Raw genomic sequence first — 22303 nt, forward strand, 5'->3', positions numbered from 1 at the left:
TTGAAGGATGTCTTTATGAAAAATGGTAAGCTGTCTCGGATCTCAGAGCTGAAGTGGAAAAGGCCTGCTCAAATCTGAACATCTTCTGTCTGAGGAACGGTAGAACGGAGCTGCTTAGACAATCTTAAAGTTCTGAAGGTATTTTGAAGACAGAGGAGATCAGAGATATAACTGAAAACTTCTAACTTTAGATACAAATAACAAAAGCTTGAACTGTGTTCTGTATTTGACTGGCAGCCAGTGAAGGGAGGCCAAGACAGGAGAGATGCGTTCTGTCTTTTTGGTGCTCTTTTTCACACCATTACCCTTCTGTGTAAACGCTAGAGACTGTTACGTGTGTTAACATCTCAGACCAGCAGTTTCTGAAATACTCCAACATCACGTGAAGCTCGTGGACTGTGTACAGTATATATAAAGATGGTATGTAGAATAAATATTGTATAAACCATACAAATTATCTAAATTATATCTACAGCAGTTTTATACGTTTCTATTTTTCATGACTGAATCTCTTAAAGTTTTTAATAAACTTTAAATCTGTGACTCATTTCTGATCTCTTCTGGTCATTATTTATTATGTTCAACAGCGGGCGTGTCACCTGCACCTGTGTGTGTGTGTGTGTGTGTGTGTGTGTGCTTGTTCATGCATGTGTTTGCCTTTAGGACTGGGAGGAACTCTATTATGTATATAAAAAAATAAAACAATACAGACTGCATTAGAGAAATAAACTTTTATTACAGGGTTTGTGTGTGTGTGTGTGTGTGTGTGTGTGTGTGTAAGTGAGTGTGTGTATATTTGCCCTGAGGAGTAGGTGTTGGCCAAATCCTCTACATTATGTAACATAGTATTGTGTAATCTTTCCCTCCCTCCTCCTATTCCCTTTGCTCCCTCCCTCGTTCCGTTCTGAATAAAAAGGTATCTGTTGTGCATCTCCTCACTCGCTCATCACTTGTTCCCTCTCAAGTTTGATGCTGAATTAGACTCCATTGCTCCATCACCATGACATCCGTTGTTCAGTCTCGTACCAGCTTCAGCTCAGGTGGATCTGGTGGTTCCATGCGCTCCATGGGTGGTGGCCGTGTGAGTGGCGGGAGAGCCCAGAGCCTTTACGGAGGCAGTGGTTATGGTGTACGCATCTCTAGTGGCCCAGCGCTCCTCGGCTCTGCAGCTGGAGGTGGCTATGGCGCAGGTGGTGGTTACAGCGCAGGTGGTGGTTACGGCACAGGTGGTGGTTACGGCGCAGGAAGTGGCTATGGCGCAGGTGGTGGTTTCGGTGGAGGCTTTGGAGGGGCCGGGGGCGGTTTCAGCAAGGGTGATGCCGTCGATGTATCAGAAAGTGAGAAGCTGACGATGCAGAACCTGAATGAGCGTCTGGCCTCCTACCTGGAGAAGGTGCACACCCTGGAGAAGGCCAACGCTGATCTGGAGCTCAAGATCCGCCTGTTCCTTGAGAGCAAGACCTCACCAACGGCCCGAGACTACTCTGCCTACTTTACCACCATCAGTGAACTGCAGGACAAGGTAGGACTCTACATCACTCACTATATACTTACTCACTATGGTAGGGCCTTAACTCGAGGGCCTTCACTCTAGGCCTTCACTCACTGACTACCTTCTTTGTATAGTCCCTCCAGGATTTAGCGATGTTGAGATTGCAGAAATTAATGCAAAATCAAGCAAATTCTGTAATATTTGCATGAGCTTGCAATTTTTCAAAATCATCACAACGCGCATTCAGTCAAAGCACTCTTCTCTTTACGTTTGTCGAATAAGAGTACAGCTAAAAGGTCTCATTTACCAGCAAAAATCACTTTTAAAGTCTGTGTAAAACAACTTTGTGCAATTTAAATTTAAAGTGAAATCCTGTAGGGACTGTTTGTTTTGCTAAGATAGAGCTCTATCCAGGTTAGGGCCCTCAGTTCCTCACTAACCCCAACTCACCTGGGTAGGACCCTCAATTCTTCACTATCCCCATTTTACTGTGGTAGAACCCTCAGTTCTTCACTAAAACATTCTCACCAGCTTAGGACCCTCAGTTCCCTCTCCAGGATGAGACCCTTAGATATTCACTATCCTGATCTTACCTTGTTCAATTCTTCATTATGTCCTTTCTCACAATGGTATGGCCTTCTCTTACTTACCATCTACTTCCTCACTGAAGTAAGGCCCACAACTCCCTCACTATCCCCATTGACTATCTGCTTGGTTAAGTGGTTTGTGTAGATGCAAGGTTAGGACGTCACTTTCTCATAAAAGTAGGACCCTCACCCCATCTATATCCCCTTTGTCAATAATACAGGAGCATTCTTATTCCTCACTACATTAGGACTCCCAGTCCCTAACGATCCCCTTGCTCACTGAGATAGTGGTTAATTAAGGGGTCAAGGTGAAGGGGTGGGGTTTTAAAGTGAGGTGTACACCATTGCATAAGCAATAAATCACCTGTTATTCTGGCTCAGATAAATAAAGGAGTGTAATAAAAGTGGGAACACACTTTCACTGTTTTGTGTCAGTGAATGGAACACCCTCAGGCATACACACACACACACCCAACCATCCACCCACCCACCCCCACACACACACGCAGACACAACCACACCCGCCATTCAGAATAACAAAAAACTCGAGTTACTGCCTCATTGTGACTCATCACCCTGTGGCCATGTTTGAAATTACACCGGAGATCCAGACTTCCTCTTCACTTTTATTAATCTATTTATCGACTGTGATGTGTTCATTTATATCCTGTAGATCCAGTATGCCACACGCATCAGTGGAGGCATTTACCTCAGCATCGACAACTCCAAGCTTGCTGCTGATGACTTCAGAGTCAAGCATGTTTTCTTTTATAAAATAACACAAAACAATTTTTCAATTAATCCATACTTCAGTGCAATGAGAGTTATTGTGTGTAATAACAGACAGAATGTTAATCACACTAAGTATCTAAGCTTTTTAGCAATTAATAATTCCATAATTCATGATGTTGACCTCAGTTTTGCTCATTTGGTTTGTGTTTAATTGTGGAATATATGAAAATATTTTGGATTGTTTCAGGTATGAGAACGAGCTGGCCATGAGGCAGTCGGTGGACGCTGACATCGCTGGGCTGAGGAGAGTCCTGGACGAGCTGACGTTGGCCAGATCCGATCTGGAGATGCAGATTGAGGGTCTGAAGGAGGAGCTGATCTTCCTCAAGAAGAACCATGAGGAGGTGTGTGATGGAGTGACATAGTTATCTACACATCGCCATAGAACTAGCACAACATTTCTGGTGGCTGTACCTATCTCACCCTGTTAGCTCCATAATTTTGATCTCCTCAGCCAGGAAGTGACATCACATCGCTTACAAAAGTCACTTGATTGAAAGCTGACAGGGAAGTGAAAATAAACACTGAAATATAGTTTTGTTATAGGCTAGTATAGGCTAATACCAGCCTACAATTTTCCAGCTTGATTAAAGTGCAGGTGAAACAAATTTTATGTTTTTTTATTCAAATAAATACATAAATAAAATAAAGACAGTTTCTGTAAATAACAATGATAGACATGGTGATAAATTATATCACACTATAAGTAATAACAATATAGCATAATATTAGTGCTTATTTCAGGCCTTGCTGTTACACCCTCGTACCTCACCACCACCCTTGTTTTCTCTGCAGGACCTCCTCGCTGCACGCTCTCAGATGAGTGGTCAAGTCAATGTGGAAGTCGACGCCAAACCGCAGGAAGACCTCAGCAAAGTCATGGCTGAGATCCGCGAGCACTATGAAGCTGTTGCCACTAAAAACAACCGTGAACTTGAAGCTTGGTTCCAGACCAAGGTAAAAAAAATTATTAAATTCCTTGTACAAGCGTTTGCACTGTGCTACAACTTCAGACTTGTCTTGTTAAACACTGCCATGAATGTTTTTTCTCACAGAGCGAGGAACTGAACAAAGAAGTCGTCAGCAAAACAGAAACGCTCCATACCAGCAAATCTGAAACCACAGATTTGAAGCGAATGCTGCAGGCGCTGGAGATCGAGCTGCAGTCACAACTCAGCATGGTGAAGAATAACATTTCTACATTTATACTCTAGACAATCAGCTAGCATCACTACTGCATTGCTAAAAATATGCAATGCAAATTCACTCCTCATGAAGCAATTCTAAGCTTTCTAATAAAACTAGCTCACATCATACTGCAAAATAGCTAACATCATTTGCAATTTTAAACAGTGATAGCTAGCATAACATAAGTAGTATAGTAAAGTTTACCAATATAGAAGCAATTCTAAACAAAAGTATTGGATAGTATAGGTCAAACTGCAAATTAGCTAACATTACTAACAATGCTAAACAAACATAGTCCACATTACAGCTGTAGCAATACTTAAAATTAAACACTTCCTAGACATGAACATTTACATGCAGGTAATGCTGCTATCATGGACAATTGGCTAGCAATACTTACAATGTTAAACTAACATGGCTAGCATTATGCCTGTAGAAATATTTTAAATATTTTTTTATGGTATTATGGGTCCATTGTAGCAATGTTAACCACTACTGAAGCAATTCTAATATAACTAACTAATATCGGTCATATTGCAAAATAGCTAATAGTACTAGCAATGTCAAACAAAACTAGCTAGTATTACCATTAAAGAAATGCTAATTAGGATTATAAATGATTATTACCAGCTTTGAGTGCTCATTTATTAAACCAACATTCTTCTTTGCAGAAAGCGTCGCTGGAACACACTCTAGCAGACACAAAGGCACGTTATTCAGCCAAACTAGGAGGCTACCAGCAGCAGGTGACGAGTATGGAGGAGCAGCTGGTGCAGCTTCGTGCTGATCTGGAGCGTCAGTCTCAGGAGTATCAGATGCTGCTGGACATCAAGGCCAGACTTGAAATGGAGATCGCCGAGTACAGGAGACTGCTGGATGGAGAAGGTGTAAGGTGAGATGCATTGCAGTGGCCTGACACACTTTCCACTTTCCATTTCTCACTTTCCATCTGTACAAGACACACTGCTAGGTAGTTACTTTGTAAACTGGCTAGCTAGCTAACTAGACCAAAATGTGCAGTATGAGTAAAAATATGTATTTTGTGTGTGTGTGTGTGTGTGTGCAGCAGCTCCAGCTCCAGCTCCAGCTCCAAGCGCAAGGTGGTGACAGTGGTGGAGGAGGTGGTGGACGGCAAAGTCATCAGCTCCACTTCCAAATCCATCACAAACAAACGGTGAGGAAACATCATGAATGAGAAGAACATGAACGTCCTCCATGAAACCTGAATTATGACAACGCTAAAGCATCAATAAAAGTGTTCAAACTTAAACAAGTGTGTTTGTGTCACGTGGTTTATTCATCCTTGGTTGGTTACAGTTGGTATAAAGTTATAAAGCAGAATTGCATGAAGTTAGATAAGGACTAACGTGAAGGCTATTGATAGAGAGGTTAAAAATAAATTATTCAAAGTGTTAGTTAAAGTAAACGGGAGAATAGAGTGATAGAAAGAAGAATTATAAAGTAAATAGAAAGTAATAATGAGATGGGAATGTTATAAAATACATACATTTAAAAAATAAAAAGGAAAAAAATGAAAACATAGATCATTCATTGAGTTAGCCCATTCTGGTTGTCTTTTAGAGAAGACAGGAGAAAACCTGGAGGGCAAGAGAGCACTGAGAGCTATGAGCCATCACGACTGATTTCAGGGCTTTAGGTTGGACAAAAACAGATTTAAAGACAATGTGTTTAGAAGAACGGGCCAAAATCACACCTGAATACTGCGGCTGATTCGTTTCTTCATACAGGAAGCATCTTGAAGCTGTCATTACAAACAACATCTTCTCATTAACTGATGAAATACTAAACTGTCTCTGTGATGGGGGTTACTCTGCTGATCATACCATTAGTTATTGGTGTAATGAGTGGTGTAAATGGTGGAGTGTACTGCTGTAAAAGAAGCTTGGTGAAGAAATTCCTTGTCATCAGTTACATCTCATTGGGTGGTGTAGGCAATGCTAACTCCCATGTACTAAATATATATATTTTAATTTCTAGCACCCTTTATTTATAAGTTTTAACATTACTACAACAGCAGAAGACCTCATCACATTCCACTCCTGTCAGCTAAGCACAGCAATCTGAGGCTACAGTCTGAGGACACAGACTCACCACACTGGACAGATTAGATAAAGACCAGGTGATGTGTTTTTACAATCTTCATCTGTCGAGTTTTAGTCAGTCTGTGTCCACGGTCACCGTCACTGATTCCTGTTCTATATAACTGCAGCTGACGAATGCAATTTTATTTTAAAATTGAAATGACCAGAGGACCTGCACTGTGATATGTGAAGAGATGTGGGATGGGTTTTAGGGTTCCAGTGGAGGAATGGTTAATAAGTAAAACTAATGAGAGGGAATGAATAATTAAACACGGAGATCCTGCAAAAATAAGGACTATTTCAATTCAATTCAGTTTAGTTTAATTTGTATAGTGCTTTTAACAATGGACATTATCACAAAGCAGCTTTACAGAAATATATAAATATTAGATCTAAATTTTAAATTGAGGCATTTATCCCTAATGAGCAGTCAGAGGCAACGGTGGCAAGGAAAAACTCCCTGAGACGATATGAGGAAGAAACCTTGAGAGGTACCAGACTCAAACGGGAACCCGTCCTCATCTGGGTGACACCGGATAGTGCGATTATAAATAAATCCCTTCTCTAACTGTGTGCTACATGATAAACAAGAAGTGCAACTGTGTAATCATGAAATTCACCACAGTCTCAACATGAAGTCTATTCCGCTGGAGTCATGAACTGTCCACCGATGGAGACCTGAAAGTCTGTTTGTGTAATTGTGGCAGTTGCAGTTCCAAAAATGTCACCGCAACTGCAACCACAGTCACAAGACACAGCACCAAAACTACCCGCATCAATTGCAGTCCAATGCCATCTTCACTGCTTCCAAGTGTGTCCCAAGGATGTCCATATCGGGCCATCCTCAGCACAGTGAGTGGCCTCCAAGTGACAAGAACTCCAGAAGCAGGGCACCAGGACAGACCAGGCCGGTCAGAGCAGAATGGGTCAGGCCCACTGCTACCTCAGGGGCAACATGTGTAGAGCTTGTGATTGTGATGATTAGACTTTGGTATCATCATCTTCGCAGGTGTTGGTGTCATCTGGAATCTTCGTAGAGGCTGGTTCTGAGCTGAAGGGCCACATACACTGACTACCTCGGGATGAGCATCCAGAGTTAGGAATAGGAAACAAATGGAGAAGGATTAGCATAGCTGCTGTTCACTGCATTTCAGGCAGAGATGACCATGTGCATTTGTTATCATTTTATCAGAGATGACTGGAGTACAACGTTATGAGATGTGTTTTGTGAATGCTAGGCTAAAGAAATGTCTTTAATCTGGATTTAAACTGAAAGAGAGTAATATTCATATACCTGGTTTTAAGAGATGGATGGAGATTCTCCACAGGGGGGTGCTGTGGAACTGGAAGTGCTCGCTAGTGAGTTTCATCAATATTCAGCGGTCATCATGTTCATAAGGGAATATAATCATGAAGTAAGCGAATAAACAAACTAACAACTTATAATAACTAAATAATTTTTTATTGAAATATACACAGTGGGGTCCAAAGGTCTGAGAGCACTAGTGAAACTATTTTGCATTCTTTTCTAATTAATAATTATATTATTGACAACAACTTGAGTGCAAAATAGAATCTTTAAAATATTTAAATTTTTTTGTATTTGGTACGTCCCCTCTTTGCTTTAATGACAGTGTGCACTCGAGCTGGCATGGACTCCAAAAGTTTGTGTAAAACCTCATAACTGGAGTGTTGTCTGATCACACGCTTCAATAGAAGAGATTAGACATGAGGAATTCTGTCCTTTTGTACAAAGCAGTTGACATGGCCAATATGACACATTTGCTTACATTTAAATAGGGAGCTAGAAATAGTGCAAATAGTGCAGATTCTTGAATATTAAATGTACAAGATATTGAACATTTACTTTCTTTCTTGTAGCTACTCTAGACTGCGACAGTCAGAATACAGACACACTGGAGGAGCTTCTTCTCTACTGTTGTCATTGGCATCTGGCAGACAGAGAAACAAAACGCATGTTATCAAATATGTGGTCAGAGAAGTCACTCACCCCTCTGTGCCTGCCACTCCCTTTTATAGCCACCTGTCTCCTGCAGGACACTGAGGAGAAGCCGCTCCACTCATTAGCTGCCAGCCGTGTGTGTTTCTGCCACTCCACCTTGCAGTCACATGCTCCTTTCCTGTCCAAAACAAACGGGGTGCTGAAGTGATGCTGTCTGCTATCCTTTCTTTCTCAGAACTTCGTGATTGCATCTGGGCGTAAAATCATCCATTTTCTATAAGAACAGTGGTGGAACTTTCCTCAAAGTTTCAACCAACAAAAGTTTTGGTTCATCCACACTAGAACATCAACAATCTGCTCATTTCATCTACACTGCAGGCCATAAATGCTCATAAATGGATAGGGCAATAGAGTTTAGGTCAGGGCTGTATGGTTTAGGTAGGTGCTTTAGGGTTTAGGTGAGGACTGTAGGGATTAGGGAAGGGCTGAAGGGTTTAGTTCAGGGCTAAAGGGATTAGGTCAGGACTGTAAGATTTCAGTCAGGGCTGCAAGGTTTAGGTCAGGGCTGTAGGGTTTAGGTCAGGACTGTAGGATTTCAGTCACGGCAGTAGGGTTTAGGGCAGGGCTGTAAGGTTTAGTTCAGGGCTATAGGGTTTAGGTGAGGACTGTAGGGAATAGGGAAGGGCTGAAGGGTTTAGTTCAGGGCTATAGGGTTTAGATCAGGGCTGTAGGATTTAGGTAAGGGCTGTAGGGTTTAGATCAGGGCTGTAGGGTTCTTCTATCGTTTCTATAAACTTAAATAATTTCTTCAATGATTTTTGCAAGTCTGCAACTAGAATGTCTCTGTACAGTGACTTCATGATGCCATTAGTGAATACAAGCTCACCAACACCACTGAAGAATATACAACCCCAGTCTCCCCCATGCTTTATAGAACTATTAGTGGAGATTGGTAAGAATTTTCTCGTGGCATTATCGACTCAATCGCAGGACTACACAGACCTACATAGGACTACACAGACCTACACAGACCTACACAGGACTACACAGGACTACACAGACCTACACAGGACTACACAGGACTACACAGACCTACACAGGACTACACAGGACTACACAGACCTACACAGGACTACACAGGACTACACAGACCTACACAGGACTACATAAAATGCACGTGTGCCACAGTGCAAGACGGTGCAGTAATTACTAAACAGGACAAGAGGAACAGTGAAGGAGAGTGCAGTACATAGTTCCAATGTAGAATAATGTGCAAAGAGATATTTATTACATTATAATAATAAATGTTATAAATGTAAACATAACATGATAATTAGCAGAAAAACTGCAGGGGGTCAGTACAGCAGTGCAGTATTTTGTTTACGGTGTTTTAACAGCAATTTAAGAAAGAAATGTGCAAAAGTTGCAGAGGTAGTGGAATGGTGTTCATGTATGTGTGTGTGCGTGCGTGTGTGCGTGCGTGCGTATGTGTGTGTGTGAAGGTCATAATATGTAAGGCAAGTCTGTTCTCGTGTCTCGTGAGAATGTGGAAACTGGCATCTAGGTCAGCTTTCTGATTCATCAAATCACCTTCCTTTTCAGCAAAGGCCAGTTTAGCAGAGGCAGCTTTCACCTTAGCATGTGCTTTGGTGGCAGAAAACGTGGTGGTTGAAGATGTTGATGGTGGCAGAAATCAGTTTCATGCAGAAATAAATCAGTTTAATGACAAGTGAAGGAGCTTTATTAAAATTTAAGGTTTATGTGGCTTTATTGTCATTTACATTGTGTACAGCTGGTACAGTACACAGTGAAATGAAACAACATTTCTTCCGGATCATGGGGCTACAAACCTACACAGACCTACACAGAACTACAAAGGAGTAAAAAGCACTACAAAAGGACTTCACAGACCTACACAGGACTACACAGGACTACACAAGACTACACAGACCTACACAGGACTACACAGACCTACACGGACCTACACAGGACTACACAGGACTACACAGACCTACACAGGACTACACGGACCTACACGGACCTACACAGGACTACACAGACCTACACAGACCTACACAGGACTACACAGGACTACACAGGACTACACAGGACTACACAGGCCTACACAGACCTACACAGGACTACACAGGACTACACAGACCTACACAGGACTACACAGACCTACACAGGACTACACAGGACTACACAGACCTACACAGACCTACACAGACCTACACAGACCTACACAGGACTACATAAAATGCACGTGTGCCACAGTGCAAGACGGTGCAGTAATTACTAAACAGGACAAGAGGAACAGTGAAGGAGAGTGCAGTACATAGTTCCAATGTAGAATAATGTGCAAAGAGATATTTATTATATTATAATAATAAATGTTATAAATGTAAACATAACATGATAATTAGCAGAAAAACTGCAGGGGGTCAGTACAGCAGTGCAGTATTTTGTTTACGGTGTTTTAACAGCAATTTAAGAAAGAAATGTGCAAAAGTTGCAGAGGTAGTGGAATGGTGTTCATGTATGTGCGTGTGTGTGTGTGTGTGTGTGTGTGTGTGTGTGTGAAGGTCTGTGGGCTATAATTCTGACCCCTACACAGTTACTATTATAAGTTATTTACAAAATCAAGTATACTTACAACCAATTGCCCGGGTGCAGAGTAAAGTACCACACGGAACCAGAGAGTGAGGAAAAGCAAGGTCCAAGTTTTATTGTTCCACCACACGAGATCCCCACAGTTTGAGACGTCCCAAAATGCGATCTCACACCCGGAGCTGGAGATCCCTTATTTATACAGTTTTCTAAACCCAAACATCAATATATTTAGAAATAGCTTTCCCAGAATACCATTACGTACGCGAATCAACAATTTTGAGAGACTTTGTTCCCACGGAGTCTGCTGATCTCATAGACAGTTATCTTGAGGCCTTCGCCGTTCCAGGGACAGTTATCTAGTAGGTGTAGCCCAGCTCCAATACCCTTTAATTGGCTCGTCACATTTCCTCCGTAAAAAATAACCTGTGTCAGTGTCAGTCCTGACTGGTCTACCGTGAGCAGAGGATTCTTCACACACATTATGAGTAAGTTTCTTTCATATTTGTTCTACATTTCTGTTTTCTAATGTGGTTTCTTTCATATTTTGTTCTACATTTTCTGTTTATAATGCTTGCAAATAGTTTACCCCCTTTACTTTACTCTATACCTTATAATATCCTTATAATATCCTTATACTCCTTTTATTATCCTTATAATATTCTGCATTCCTTCCATGTGTGTGTGGCTGCATAGGCCTCTGTGTGTGTGTGTGTGTGTGTGTGTGTGTGTGTGTGTGTGTGTGTGTCTGCATTCCTCTGTGTGTGTGTGTGTGTGTGTCTGCACCTCTGTGTGTGTGTGTGTGTGTGTGTCTGCACGTGCCTCTCTGTCTGTACTCCCCAGTTCCTAGGTTTCATTGTGAATAATAAATTAATCTTAAAGTTAATCTTAATCTTTAAGTATGAGTCCAACTCATCAATATCACCGCCTCATACATTTCATTCTCTATGTGTCCTAGGTGCCCGTCACTTTCTTATCTCCTTTACTGGAGGGGCTGGATTTGGATCTGAACACTCGCTATCAGCTTGCGCATCTCACTGCTGACTTCACTATGCTACTCGAAGTTCTTCGCACCCCCTCTGGAGATGCGGGGTTCCCCCCACCTCTCAGATATAGAATCGCCCAATCGTGTGTGTTGACGTCTCTACACAGACAGACCCTCTGCCTGATCCTTCCTCCAGCTATCGGACTGATGATGACGTGGCCTTCTCTTCCCTGGGCTCTGATCACTCTCCCACTTTCTCATCTACCAGTCCTGAGTAATCTCCCCTGTATGCCTCAGCTGGCTATCCCACGTCCCCAGGACGTACCCCTCCTCACCTTTACCTTCCGTTTTCCTCACCCACAGATTACAGACCCACCAGCCCAGTCAGTCCTGTGAATTCCCAATAAAGTTACTTACTACTTATCCTTGGTCTCCCTCGTGTTTATTTCTTGTGTTTTTCATATACAACAGGTCACAGTATGTAAGGCAAGTCTGTTCTCGTGTCTCTGATGGAGAATTTCTTCAGAAATGTTTCACTGGCTGAGTCACTGATCTTTATCTCTCTCTCTCTCTCTCTCTCACACACACACACACACACACACACACACACACACACACTGCAGAGCTGGCAGATATCCTAATCCTCAGTGTTACGGATCAGTAACACATGATCAACATGATGTTGAACAGAAAAATGATCTTCAGGAGCTTTCATGTTTGAGAACCATCACTTGGTTTTGAAGGAAATAAACAAATTGTTCCGAAAACTTGCTTTTGATGACCTGATCATTTATCTCCATGCAAACGCAGATCAGTTTCATTACATGTGGTTTTATTAGTGCCTTAAAATAATTTATAATAAAATGCATCCTAGTTTTAGTGTGGGGCGGCTGTGGATCAGGTGGTAGAGCGGGTTGTCCACTAATCGTAGGGTTGTCGGTTTGATTCCCAGCCCGCATGACTCCACATACCGAAGTGTCCTTGAGCAAGACACTGAACCCCAAGTTGCTCCCAATGGCAAGTTAGCGCCTTGCAGGGCAGCTGTGCTACCATTGGTGTGTGTGTGTGTGTGTGTGTGTGTGTGTGTGTGAATGGGTGAATGAGACACAGTGTAAAGCGCTTTGGATAAAAGCGCTATATAAGTGCACCTTTTACCATTTCTAACATGGTTCTGCATTTAATCGTGATATCTGATTTGAGAATGAAGAGACTTGTGCATGGATCACTTTAATGGTTGTTGATTTAAATCCAGTTTCTCCACCCAATGAAACCATGCAGGAAACTGACTTCATTAGGGTTTTTAATCAGTTTGTGAGGATATAATCTCAAAGGCAGATTAGTGTCATGGGCTGCTGCTTTGTTCTCCTTCCATTAAAGGAATCATTCATAATTAACACCTTACAGGTTAAAGTAACTCACACAAGGTTCAGTTTTTCAAAAAGAATTTCTTCCACCGTGTGAAACATGCTTGGTATCCGTGATCAGTTTCACCACCTGAGGCTTTGTTTTTATTGGCTGCGTAAAAGAATCACTGATGTGACTTACAGGGTTAAATGTTTACGCAATGCACAATCTTTACAAGCTTACAGAAATAATATCGCTCACCACCTGGAGGTTCCTGAGTCCAATTATGAACGAATTCGGACTCGTCACGGACTCTGGCATTTTGGACTCGTAAATTTTTCCGAGTACAGTCGAGTCTGTGTGACATAAAGTGAAAGATAAAAAATAAATAACAAGCTGATTTAATTCCAATTAATTCTCAATATTTTCTCCATTTTTCAAAGATTTGAGAACATGCGAGATGCATAAGGTACACATTTTGTGATATACATAAAATGATGTATGGAAACAGCTCAGGGGCAGATTTCTTCTGTGAAACACCAAAACTTATGCAACAATTAGTTTAAACATTTTTAAAGGATGATGCCATCACGCACACCATTTTATAGACAAAAGGCCAGTTGGATGGAAACAGGCAGGAGACAGCGAATATTGCAAACTTTTTTTTGATGCACTTTCACTTTGTCAAGAACACAAAAGAGCAAAAAAGTGGATGGAGCTTAGTACTTGTTTAAAAACATTTAAAGTATTTATAATGCACTTTAAGTGTGATAATTCTGTCTACAAATTACGTTCTTAAATCTACTCAAGTGCAATTAAAAAAATATCACAACTAAATGCGTTTAGGATGTTTAAGCTAAAACATCACGTACCCAGCTGACAAACAAGGTCCCCAGAACGTCCCCAGAACGTCCCTTAAATGGCCTCTGCGAACGTCCCCGAACGTCCATGTGTAGTCCGGACATTCAAGGGGACGTTCACAGGACGTCCAGCGGCCATTCGGGACACTTAGGGGACTTTCGATTAAAGTCCTCTGAACGTCGTTTTATTTTACTTTTCGGCTAACCAGAGAAAACAGACACGTGAGAAATTGTAAGGAACAAAGTACATTTATTTTAATTGAACAATTGTAAAGGTGCTGTGCTCTTTCCGTGTGTGTGTGTGTGTGTGTGTGTCTGGTTGTCAGCTGTGTCCGGGGTTATTCCGATGGCATTTCTTCTCGTTGGTTTCTAACCTAAAACAACGAAATGAACACATTCAGTAGTGTTATGATTTGATATGTCTAAAATGTTGCCTAGCAATCTCTTTACAGGTGAGGGACTCTAAATTCTGTGTTAAAACTGAAAAGCATTCACACAAGTCTCTTATGAACCTAATATTTGAATTTGTACGAAACGTCCCCAGCGAACGTTACAAACCGGACCAAATGCGGACCTAAGTGGACGTTTGCACCGTCAGGGGTACGTCCTCTGTTTGCTGGTAATTACAATTTAAAAACACTTACACTGTTATAAGTTCTTCCGATATAATACATTTAGTAAATGTTAACACTAAAAGTAATAAAAGTATGTAGTTTTTTTATGAACAATAAATTTAAAAAGTAAGTAAATTCTTAAATATATTTTTCTTTTACAAAAGCAGGACTTTTCAAACATTTGGCCACTTTTTGATGGTTTTAAACAGATGATTATCTGCATTTTATTTTATTTGAGTTAAACTATTATGTTTAAGTGTACAGTAAATTCATACACGCCTCCTGCAGCAGTTTTTTTATTCATTAAAGATCTCGACATCCTGTGCAAAATCACTTAATGCCATTTCTTTTGTTAGCGCACCCCTGGACGTCTGCCATGTGGAGATGTTTTGTGATCAAAAGGTCATGTTTGTATAACCGTAGAATGATTTAAACTCAGGCTGTGATTTGCTGGCTCACCCACATGATCAATCTGTGCAAATTCCACTGGTGGCTTTTCTGGTCGCTTTCTTTCTCCTGGACAGGTTGTTCTGGTTTGAGGTGTTTTCACCCTGTGGCAAGGAATGTTCTGTTAAGTTCTCCCCTTAAACCCCCACCCCTTTTTTCAGGATTTTAAAAGCAGCCAGTTCTCAGCTCTTACCACTTGTTCTTCTCCAGCGTGAGCAGAAGAGTTCTACATCCTCATCATCATCATGGCCAGCACTTTCTCCAACCGAAGCTTCATCTCATCCTCCTCCTCTTCTGTGAGGAGCGGCTCAGCCCTGCTCCTCGGAAGCTCCCGAGGAGGTGGCAGCGTGTATGGAGGAGCCGGAGGGTCCGGAGTGCGCATCTCCACCTCCAGGTTGTCCGTCGGAAGTGGCTTTAACCTCGCCGACGCTGTCGATGTTTCAGCCAATGAGAAGCTGACGATGCAGAATCTGAACGAGCGTCTGGCCAACTACCTGCAGAAGGTGCACACGCTGGAGAAGGCCAACGCTGAGCTGGAGCTCAAGATCCGCCAGTTCCTTGAAGGCAAGGCCTCGCCCGCTGCCCGAGACTACTCTGCCTACTTTGTCACCATCAGTGACCTCCAGGCCAAGGTATGGCTTTAAATTTCCCCCTATCAGCTTCCTTACTAACCACTATGCACTCTTTAGGGACTCAGCCTTTGTAGTCATGTCATAGTAGAGAGGATATGGTGCACCCATGGAAATCCCACAATGCACTGGTTAGTATTAATAGGATGTAGTGCATAGTGAGTAGGGTACTCACGATCACCTTCCCCACTATCCCACTGATGAAGTTCACTTTAACTCTACTGAGTGGGAGACTGGTGATGATGTATTTGAAATTAATGAAGGTGTAATTATTACTACGAGCAATCATCCTTTATCATAACCCTGCCCTCAGTGTAACCCCACTTCTCACTCACTCACACTTATATGCTGTAAACCATTTAGGATGACCACAATTTTTAAAATCCATCCTTATTACACATTTACCTATCACTCTGCACTTTTGCATGTCTCTATACTCATTTACATGTTGCTTTGCACATTTTCTCTGTGTACAGTTATCTCTTTGTATACACATTTACCTCTTGCTCTGCACATTCACCTGTCTGTCTGCACATTTACCTGCTCTCTGCACATTCACCTATCTGTCTGCACATTCACCTGTCTGTCTGCACATTCACCTGTCTGTCTGCATGTGTGGTATGCTATATAATAGCTATATATACAGATATATACAGCTATATATACCAATAATAGGCTATGTAATAGTATATAATAGCAGGATAATAGCAGGAAGATAAAGGCAGAGCAGCAGGAAGTCCTCCCTCATTTGTCTTCAGACATGTTTACCCAATCCCTTTCTCCTACAGGAGGCACGCCCTTCTCTTTCACCTGATCCCCTCCCTACACAAAGGCCACACCTATCTCTTTCATTCAATTCCCTCTCACTACAGGGCCACTCCCATCTATTTCACCCAATTACCTTTCATTACAGGGGCCACACCAGCTCTTTGTACCTTTTTATACTTGGATATTTTATTGGAAATTAAAACTTGTATATAAATGTTGAACTTTGTGATTATTTTATAGATTCAGGGTGCCATTGCTGTGAATGGAGGACTGTACCTCCACATTGATAACGCCAAACTTGCTGCTGATGACTTCAGAGTAAAGTGAGTGTCCAAAACCGTTATTTATAAAACTATATAGTGTGCATGATTCTCTAGTGTAAGCAATAGAGAGCAGACTGGTGTCATGTTCTGGTTCTACTTTAAGTTTATACAGCTTCTCTTAGAATAAATAAACACAACCTTGGACGAGTACAACAGGGTCTGTTTTTTCTTCAGTTTGACCTTCTCAGGTTGAGATAAACTACAGGTGTAAAACAGATTGTTTTTATTGTGACAGGTATGAGAATGAGCTGACCATGAGGCAGTCAGTGGAGGCAGACATCGCCGGGCTGAGGAAGGTTCTAGATGACTTGACGTTGGCCAGATCGGATCTGGAGATGCAGATTGAGGGTCTGAAAGATGAGCTGATCTATTTGAAGAAGAACCACGAGGAGGTGAGGCATGATCCTCAACCATCTACACAAAGAACCACTTCACTAAACTTACAGCACTCAGCATGTCACAGTTATCATGCAGTCATCATTTACACGGTGTATTGCAATACATTTAATGCACCTAGACCTCATCGACTTTAATACACCTAGAACACTTCAACCCCAAAGACCTCATCGCTGAGGAATTCCATCACCTCAAAGTGTCTTTGTGGATACAATGCTATCAGTAGCTCACATCTCGACTATGTTCCTGTAGGAGCTCTTGTTGGCACGTTCTCAGATGGGTGGACAGGTGAATGTGGAGGTGGATGCCGCACCACAACAAGACCTGAATGCCGTCTTGGCTGGAATCCGCGAGCATTATGAATCCGTGGCCGCTAAGAACCGCAAAGAAATTGAGGCCTGGTTCCAGACCAAGGTGAGTCTGAATTGGAACGTGTTTAACTCTCAGTGCTCAGAAGTGCATCATTCTGAGATTTTCAATTGTTTTTGCAATTTTCGTCACCACAGAGTGAAGCACTGAGCAAAGAGGTCGCCATCAGCACAGAAACACTCCAGACGTCGAGATCTGAAATCACAGAAGTCAAACGCACTCTTCAGAGTCTGCAAATTGAGCTTCAGTCACAGCTTAGCATGGTGAGAGTGTCTTAGACCAAACATTCAAAAACTGATCTTTAATATGAAATAATATAATATAATATAATATAATATAATATAAATATTATATAATCAATAATATTCATGATTCAAAACTTTCTTAATAATCCTAGCTATCCATATGATACATCTTCTCACTAATATTTCTGATGTGTTTTTTGCTAATCATGATATGAATGAACGTGTGTGTAATATTAATATGGCTTTCAGCTAAACCTGTGATGATTTTTGCTAATTCTCTCCATATGATTTCTTGCTAACCTTCATGACCCTCCCTTCCTTAAACATGCTTCATCTTCTTGCCTGTTTAGAAAGCATCTCTTGAAAACACTCTGGCTGAGACACAGAACCGCTATGCACAAATGCTCACTGGCTATCAGGTTCAGGTGACAAGTCTGGAGGAGCAGCTGCAGCAGCTTCGTGCTGATCTGGAGCGTCAGTCTCAGGAATATCAGATGCTGCTGGACATCAAGACCAGACTGGAGATGGAGATCGCTGAGTACAGGAGACTGCTGGATGGAGAAGCGACCACCAGGTGAACATTTCACAGAAAATTTTAGTAGATTTGGGGAATATGTAGATATTGTCTCTCCTCACCTTTCTGCTCACTTTGTCTTTATTTCATCTTCTAGCACCACAACCTCCTCTAGCTCCACCACTCGGAAGGTTGTAATTGTCACAGAGGAGGTGGTGGATGGTAAAGTGGTAAGCTCCTCCAGTTCTTCTGAGAGCAAAACTTTTACCAAGTAAGCATGTTGAGTCTCCACACATCAACGAGATGACTTCCATCCCTATGACATGCTTTCTCAATGCTTCCAAATTAAAATAAATTCAAGTCAAAGCAGTTCACGTGTCTGTTGTTCATTTTACCAAAATTTTCTATGAACCCACAGATCTGGGACTTTAGCTAATAGAAAAGTTATTAACAAAAATCTTAACAAATATTTTCAATTGAGACCAAAAGATTGAGACTGTGTCTGTGTCCTTAAAGGCTGTTCCACATGTCCTTAGGAAAAAGCTCTGCCCCATGCTGTAGTTTTCATTATTCTAGGTACTAATAAAGAGCCTGCACCTTAAGATTAAAGGAGGCATAGGATAGTGTGTGTTTTCCCAAACAGTGTCCAACACCATTGAAAAGCGTGCTCCAGAACAGGCTGAATGAAGGTGAACTAAATATGAAGTCTGTATGCTCAGCAACTCTTAATGGTTGATTTTCCCTCATAATGTATATTACATCATTATACCATGTTAGGTCTGAGATGAACTGGACACATAGAAGCTTAAAAGATTCCAATCAAACTACACATTGACCAAGCAGGAGAACAGTTGGGGGGTGGGTGTTGGGGGGTCAGGTATATTTTAAAGTTATTTAAAGTTGATTAGCATATCTTTTGCTTTAACAGCATTTGCTGAAAGGGAAAAGATCTGGCGCTACTGAACAGCTGCATCAACAGCAGCTTGAATTTGACCAGAAAGAGTTCTCTTTAACAGCAAAGACATGGTCTGTGCTTGTGAACCCTTTATAATTTCCTACATATCTGCATAAATATGACCTGGAACATCAGATTTTAACACAAGTCCTAAAAGTAGACAAAGAGAACCCAATTAAACAAATGAGACAAAAATGTTATATTTGGTCAGTTATATGTGACAATGGTCTTGAATGTCCTCCATCTGTACACAATCTGTCTGACTGTGGATTGGTGGAGTCCAAACTCTTTAGAGATGGTTTTGTAACCTTTTCCAGCCTGATGAGCTTCAACAACTCTTTCTGAGGTCCTCAGAAATCTCCTTTGTTCGTGCCATAATACACTTTCACAAACGTGTTGTGAAGATCAGACTCTGATAGATCTCTGTTCTTTAAATAAAACAGGATGCTCACTCACTCACACCTGATCATCATCATATTGATTGAAAACACCTGACTCTAATTTCTCCTTCAAATTAACATACTTTTGCCACTCACAGATATGTAATATTGGATTTTCCTCAAAAAAATAAGTGATAAGTATAATATAAGTGTAACCAATGCATTGTATGAAATCTATTTCATGTCGAGATAAACATTTCCAGCTCAGTATAAAGGCAAGAAAAGCTGTTATTGCCTAAGTTATCCTGGAGGTGTCAGTAAGTAGTGATGTTAGGTACAAGTGAAGGCTGGGCACGTGCACATATACACCCACACACTACGCACTGCTCCGTGAGAAGTGCGGGAGAGAAGCTCGCTCTTGGGTTTGCTTGGTAAATTTCACATCATCTAGTGTGTACATCTAAAATGTTGGGAGTTTCAACTCCTGGGGATTGAAGGTATTGTGTGGTGCAGGAGCTCCTAATTTTTCCCCACTGCCATATTGTCAGCTGTCAGAAAGTTGTTAGCAACACTATAATCAAATCACTTATCAGATCAATTACTGATTAAATTTAAATCTAAGAACCCTTTAAATGTGTTCCTGGTGGTAAATCTAAATCCACGGTCACATAAGTACAATATTTTTGTCTAACTTTTTGTTTAATTGGGTTCTCTTTGTCTACTTTTACGACTTGTGTGAAAATCTGATGATGTTTTAGGTCTTTAGAAAGTTCATTTACTTTTTCCACAGCACTGTGAATGTTTAATGGGATGTATTCAATAAAGACATGAAAGATTATAATTGTTTGTCTGTTGTTAGCTGTAGCACATTGTATTTGTCTACACTGAGGGTAAATAACTGCACAATAGCCAGTGATTTGCTGTAATATCGGGGAACAGTATTTTAGTCATATTAGGTGCATCTTTAGGAATTTATGTAGTGCAAATAAATCAATTACAGTAAATTACTCTATGTACCCATTACAGGTACCAACTGTAACTTTAAACAGTAAATTACTGTCCTTCGAGCTACTCCCATGCATTACACACTATCGGAAAACAACCAATGATTAAACAGGGGCAGAGACTGAACATAATCATAATAAAAGCACATGTCCAAAGTAAACAAAGTCAATGTCACTGAAGACTGATAAGCGTGCTTTCGCTACGTGCTCATGCATCAGGCTCGTGCAAGGTCGTCTCTTCGACCTTGGACAGGAACTTGGCTTGGGAGGTCACCTCGTTGACCTGACTTTAAGCTAGAGCTCTGGAACTGAGACAACCTCGTGGGTCTTAGGCTGAAACTCAGGGGATGAGACCGCCTCGTGCGTCTCATGCTGGAGCTCTGCAGGTGAGATTACCTCGTGGATCTCAAGCTGTATCTCTGGAGATGAGGTCGCCTTGTTGACCTCTGGCTGTAGCTTAGCAGATGCTCTGTGCATATATATATATATATATATATATATATATATATATATATATATATATATATATATATATATAAAGACTTTCATTATAAAGATAAACATCTAGGTAATTTAATTTGTGTTGAATTATTACAGGTTTGGAAACACATGAGAGGCAATGGTGACCATTATGTTTTGGATTGTGTATATTTTTTTATTGTTTTTTTAGTGGGGGGGGGATAACAGTAAAGAATATTTCATTATTTTTATAACACCAGAATGACTATGCAAAAGTCATTTTTTTGCAGAACTTCTTTTATTGAAGGGAAACAAACACGAGGAAAAGATGAACTAGGAACCATCATTATTTGTAATTTAATAACTAGAACATAAACTCTAAGAAAAAAGTACTCAATAATCAAAACACAGTGACTCGACAAAAGCAAAAAGAGACCCAAGCAGAAAAGTAACCTGACTTGCATTAATGCTCCAGGAACTGAGGAGGGGAAACCAAGCAACGTAAATAGAGCACTGATCCATCAGGGGGAATAACAAACACCTGGGTATGATTAGACATGAAATGGAGGGAGACAACAGAAGTTCTGCATGACAGTCACGGCCCTCTAGTGGCCAAAGATGGAATTGTCCCTGTGAGCCATGACAACACTTTAAATGTATATGCAGTAATATACTGTGAGTGTTTGCGTTGCATTACAGTAATTATTATTATTCACTGTTAAAGTGACTAGCTGCCAACAGTGTTGCCAGTATTTTACTGTATAAAAGCCTGGTAGGGTCAAACAGTGTATACTTGTGACTTTGATGAAGATCAGATGACATTTTATGACAAGTTAATGCAGGAACCAACTAATTCCAAAGGTTTCACATACTTTTTCTTGCCACTGTATAGTGTGTACAGTACAGAATATATTATGGAGAGGCCTCATGAACCAGAAATACTAATGTGTGTGTGTGTGTGTGTGTGTGTGTGTGTTAGGGCCTGGTAATATTGCTTAAATATTATATTTAGTACTTTTCATTTACAAGCACTAATACAATTGTGTGGAAAAAATAGAGTATACTAAAATTGTAGGATATATACAGTACTTTTGTTACATGTAGAACATTGCTCTCGTATTTACTATAGCTTCACTGTTCCTGTGGGTGGGGGTGTGGGGAGGGGGTGGGGTGGATTTGGGGGTGCCAACACTGATCTTGCGTACCCCTCAGCGAATGTGCAGTTGCGCCCCTGGGAACATGTTTAACTCATAGTACTCAGAAGTGCTTCATGTTGA

General features: G+C 41.1%; 2 protein-coding genes across 3 annotated transcripts; both read left to right on the forward strand.

The window, feature by feature from the left end:
• The first annotated feature begins 921 nt into the window (after positions 1-921).
• LOC128600508 (keratin, type I cytoskeletal 13) lies at positions 922-5333 on the forward strand. 2 transcript variants are annotated; one of them, XM_053613054.1, is made up of 7 exons: positions 922-1522; positions 2753-2835; positions 3059-3215; positions 3667-3828; positions 3927-4052; positions 4731-4951; positions 5126-5333. In XM_053613054.1, exons 1-7 carry the CDS (start codon positions 1001-1003, stop codon positions 5235-5237), a joined length of 1383 nt encoding a protein of 460 aa, XP_053469029.1. In that variant the 5' UTR covers positions 922-1000; the 3' UTR covers positions 5238-5333. The 2 variants fall into 2 exon arrangements, with proteins under 2 accessions (XP_053469029.1, XP_053469030.1); XM_053613055.1 differs by having other exon boundaries at positions 5129-5333.
• Positions 5334-15152: 9819 nt separating this feature from the next.
• On the forward strand, positions 15153-18597 carry LOC128600163 (keratin, type I cytoskeletal 13-like). Its single transcript, XM_053612408.1, has 7 exons — positions 15153-15616; positions 16622-16704; positions 16940-17096; positions 17353-17514; positions 17607-17732; positions 18065-18288; positions 18386-18597. Exons 1-7 carry the CDS (start codon positions 15230-15232, stop codon positions 18501-18503), a joined length of 1257 nt encoding a protein of 418 aa, XP_053468383.1. The 5' UTR covers positions 15153-15229; the 3' UTR covers positions 18504-18597.
• Positions 18598-22303: the final 3706 nt, after the last annotated feature.

This window comes from Ictalurus furcatus, chromosome 24, assembly GCF_023375685.1.
Source record: "Ictalurus furcatus strain D&B chromosome 24, Billie_1.0, whole genome shotgun sequence".
NCBI classification, from domain to species: domain Eukaryota; kingdom Metazoa; phylum Chordata; class Actinopteri; order Siluriformes; family Ictaluridae; genus Ictalurus; species Ictalurus furcatus.

Bases quoted from the DNA above. Each gene is read 5' to 3' on its own strand.
- LOC128600163 (XM_053612408.1), top strand. From the start codon at position 15,230: ATGGCCAGCACTTTCTCCAACCGAAGCTTCATCTCATCCTCCTCCTCT. The intron at 16,705-16,939 runs GTGAGTGTCCAA...TTATTGTGACAG, and splicing joins GCTGATGACTTCAGAGTAAA to GTATGAGAATGAGCTGACCA. The intron at 18,289-18,385 runs GTGAACATTTCA...TTCATCTTCTAG, and splicing joins GATGGAGAAGCGACCACCAG to CACCACAACCTCCTCTAGCT.
- LOC128600508 (XM_053613054.1), top strand. From the start codon at position 1,001: ATGACATCCGTTGTTCAGTCTCGTACCAGCTTCAGCTCAGGTGGATCT. The intron at 2,836-3,058 runs GCATGTTTTCTT...GGATTGTTTCAG, and splicing joins GCTGATGACTTCAGAGTCAA to GTATGAGAACGAGCTGGCCA. The intron at 4,952-5,125 runs GTGAGATGCATT...GTGTGTGTGCAG, and splicing joins CTGGATGGAGAAGGTGTAAG to CAGCTCCAGCTCCAGCTCCA.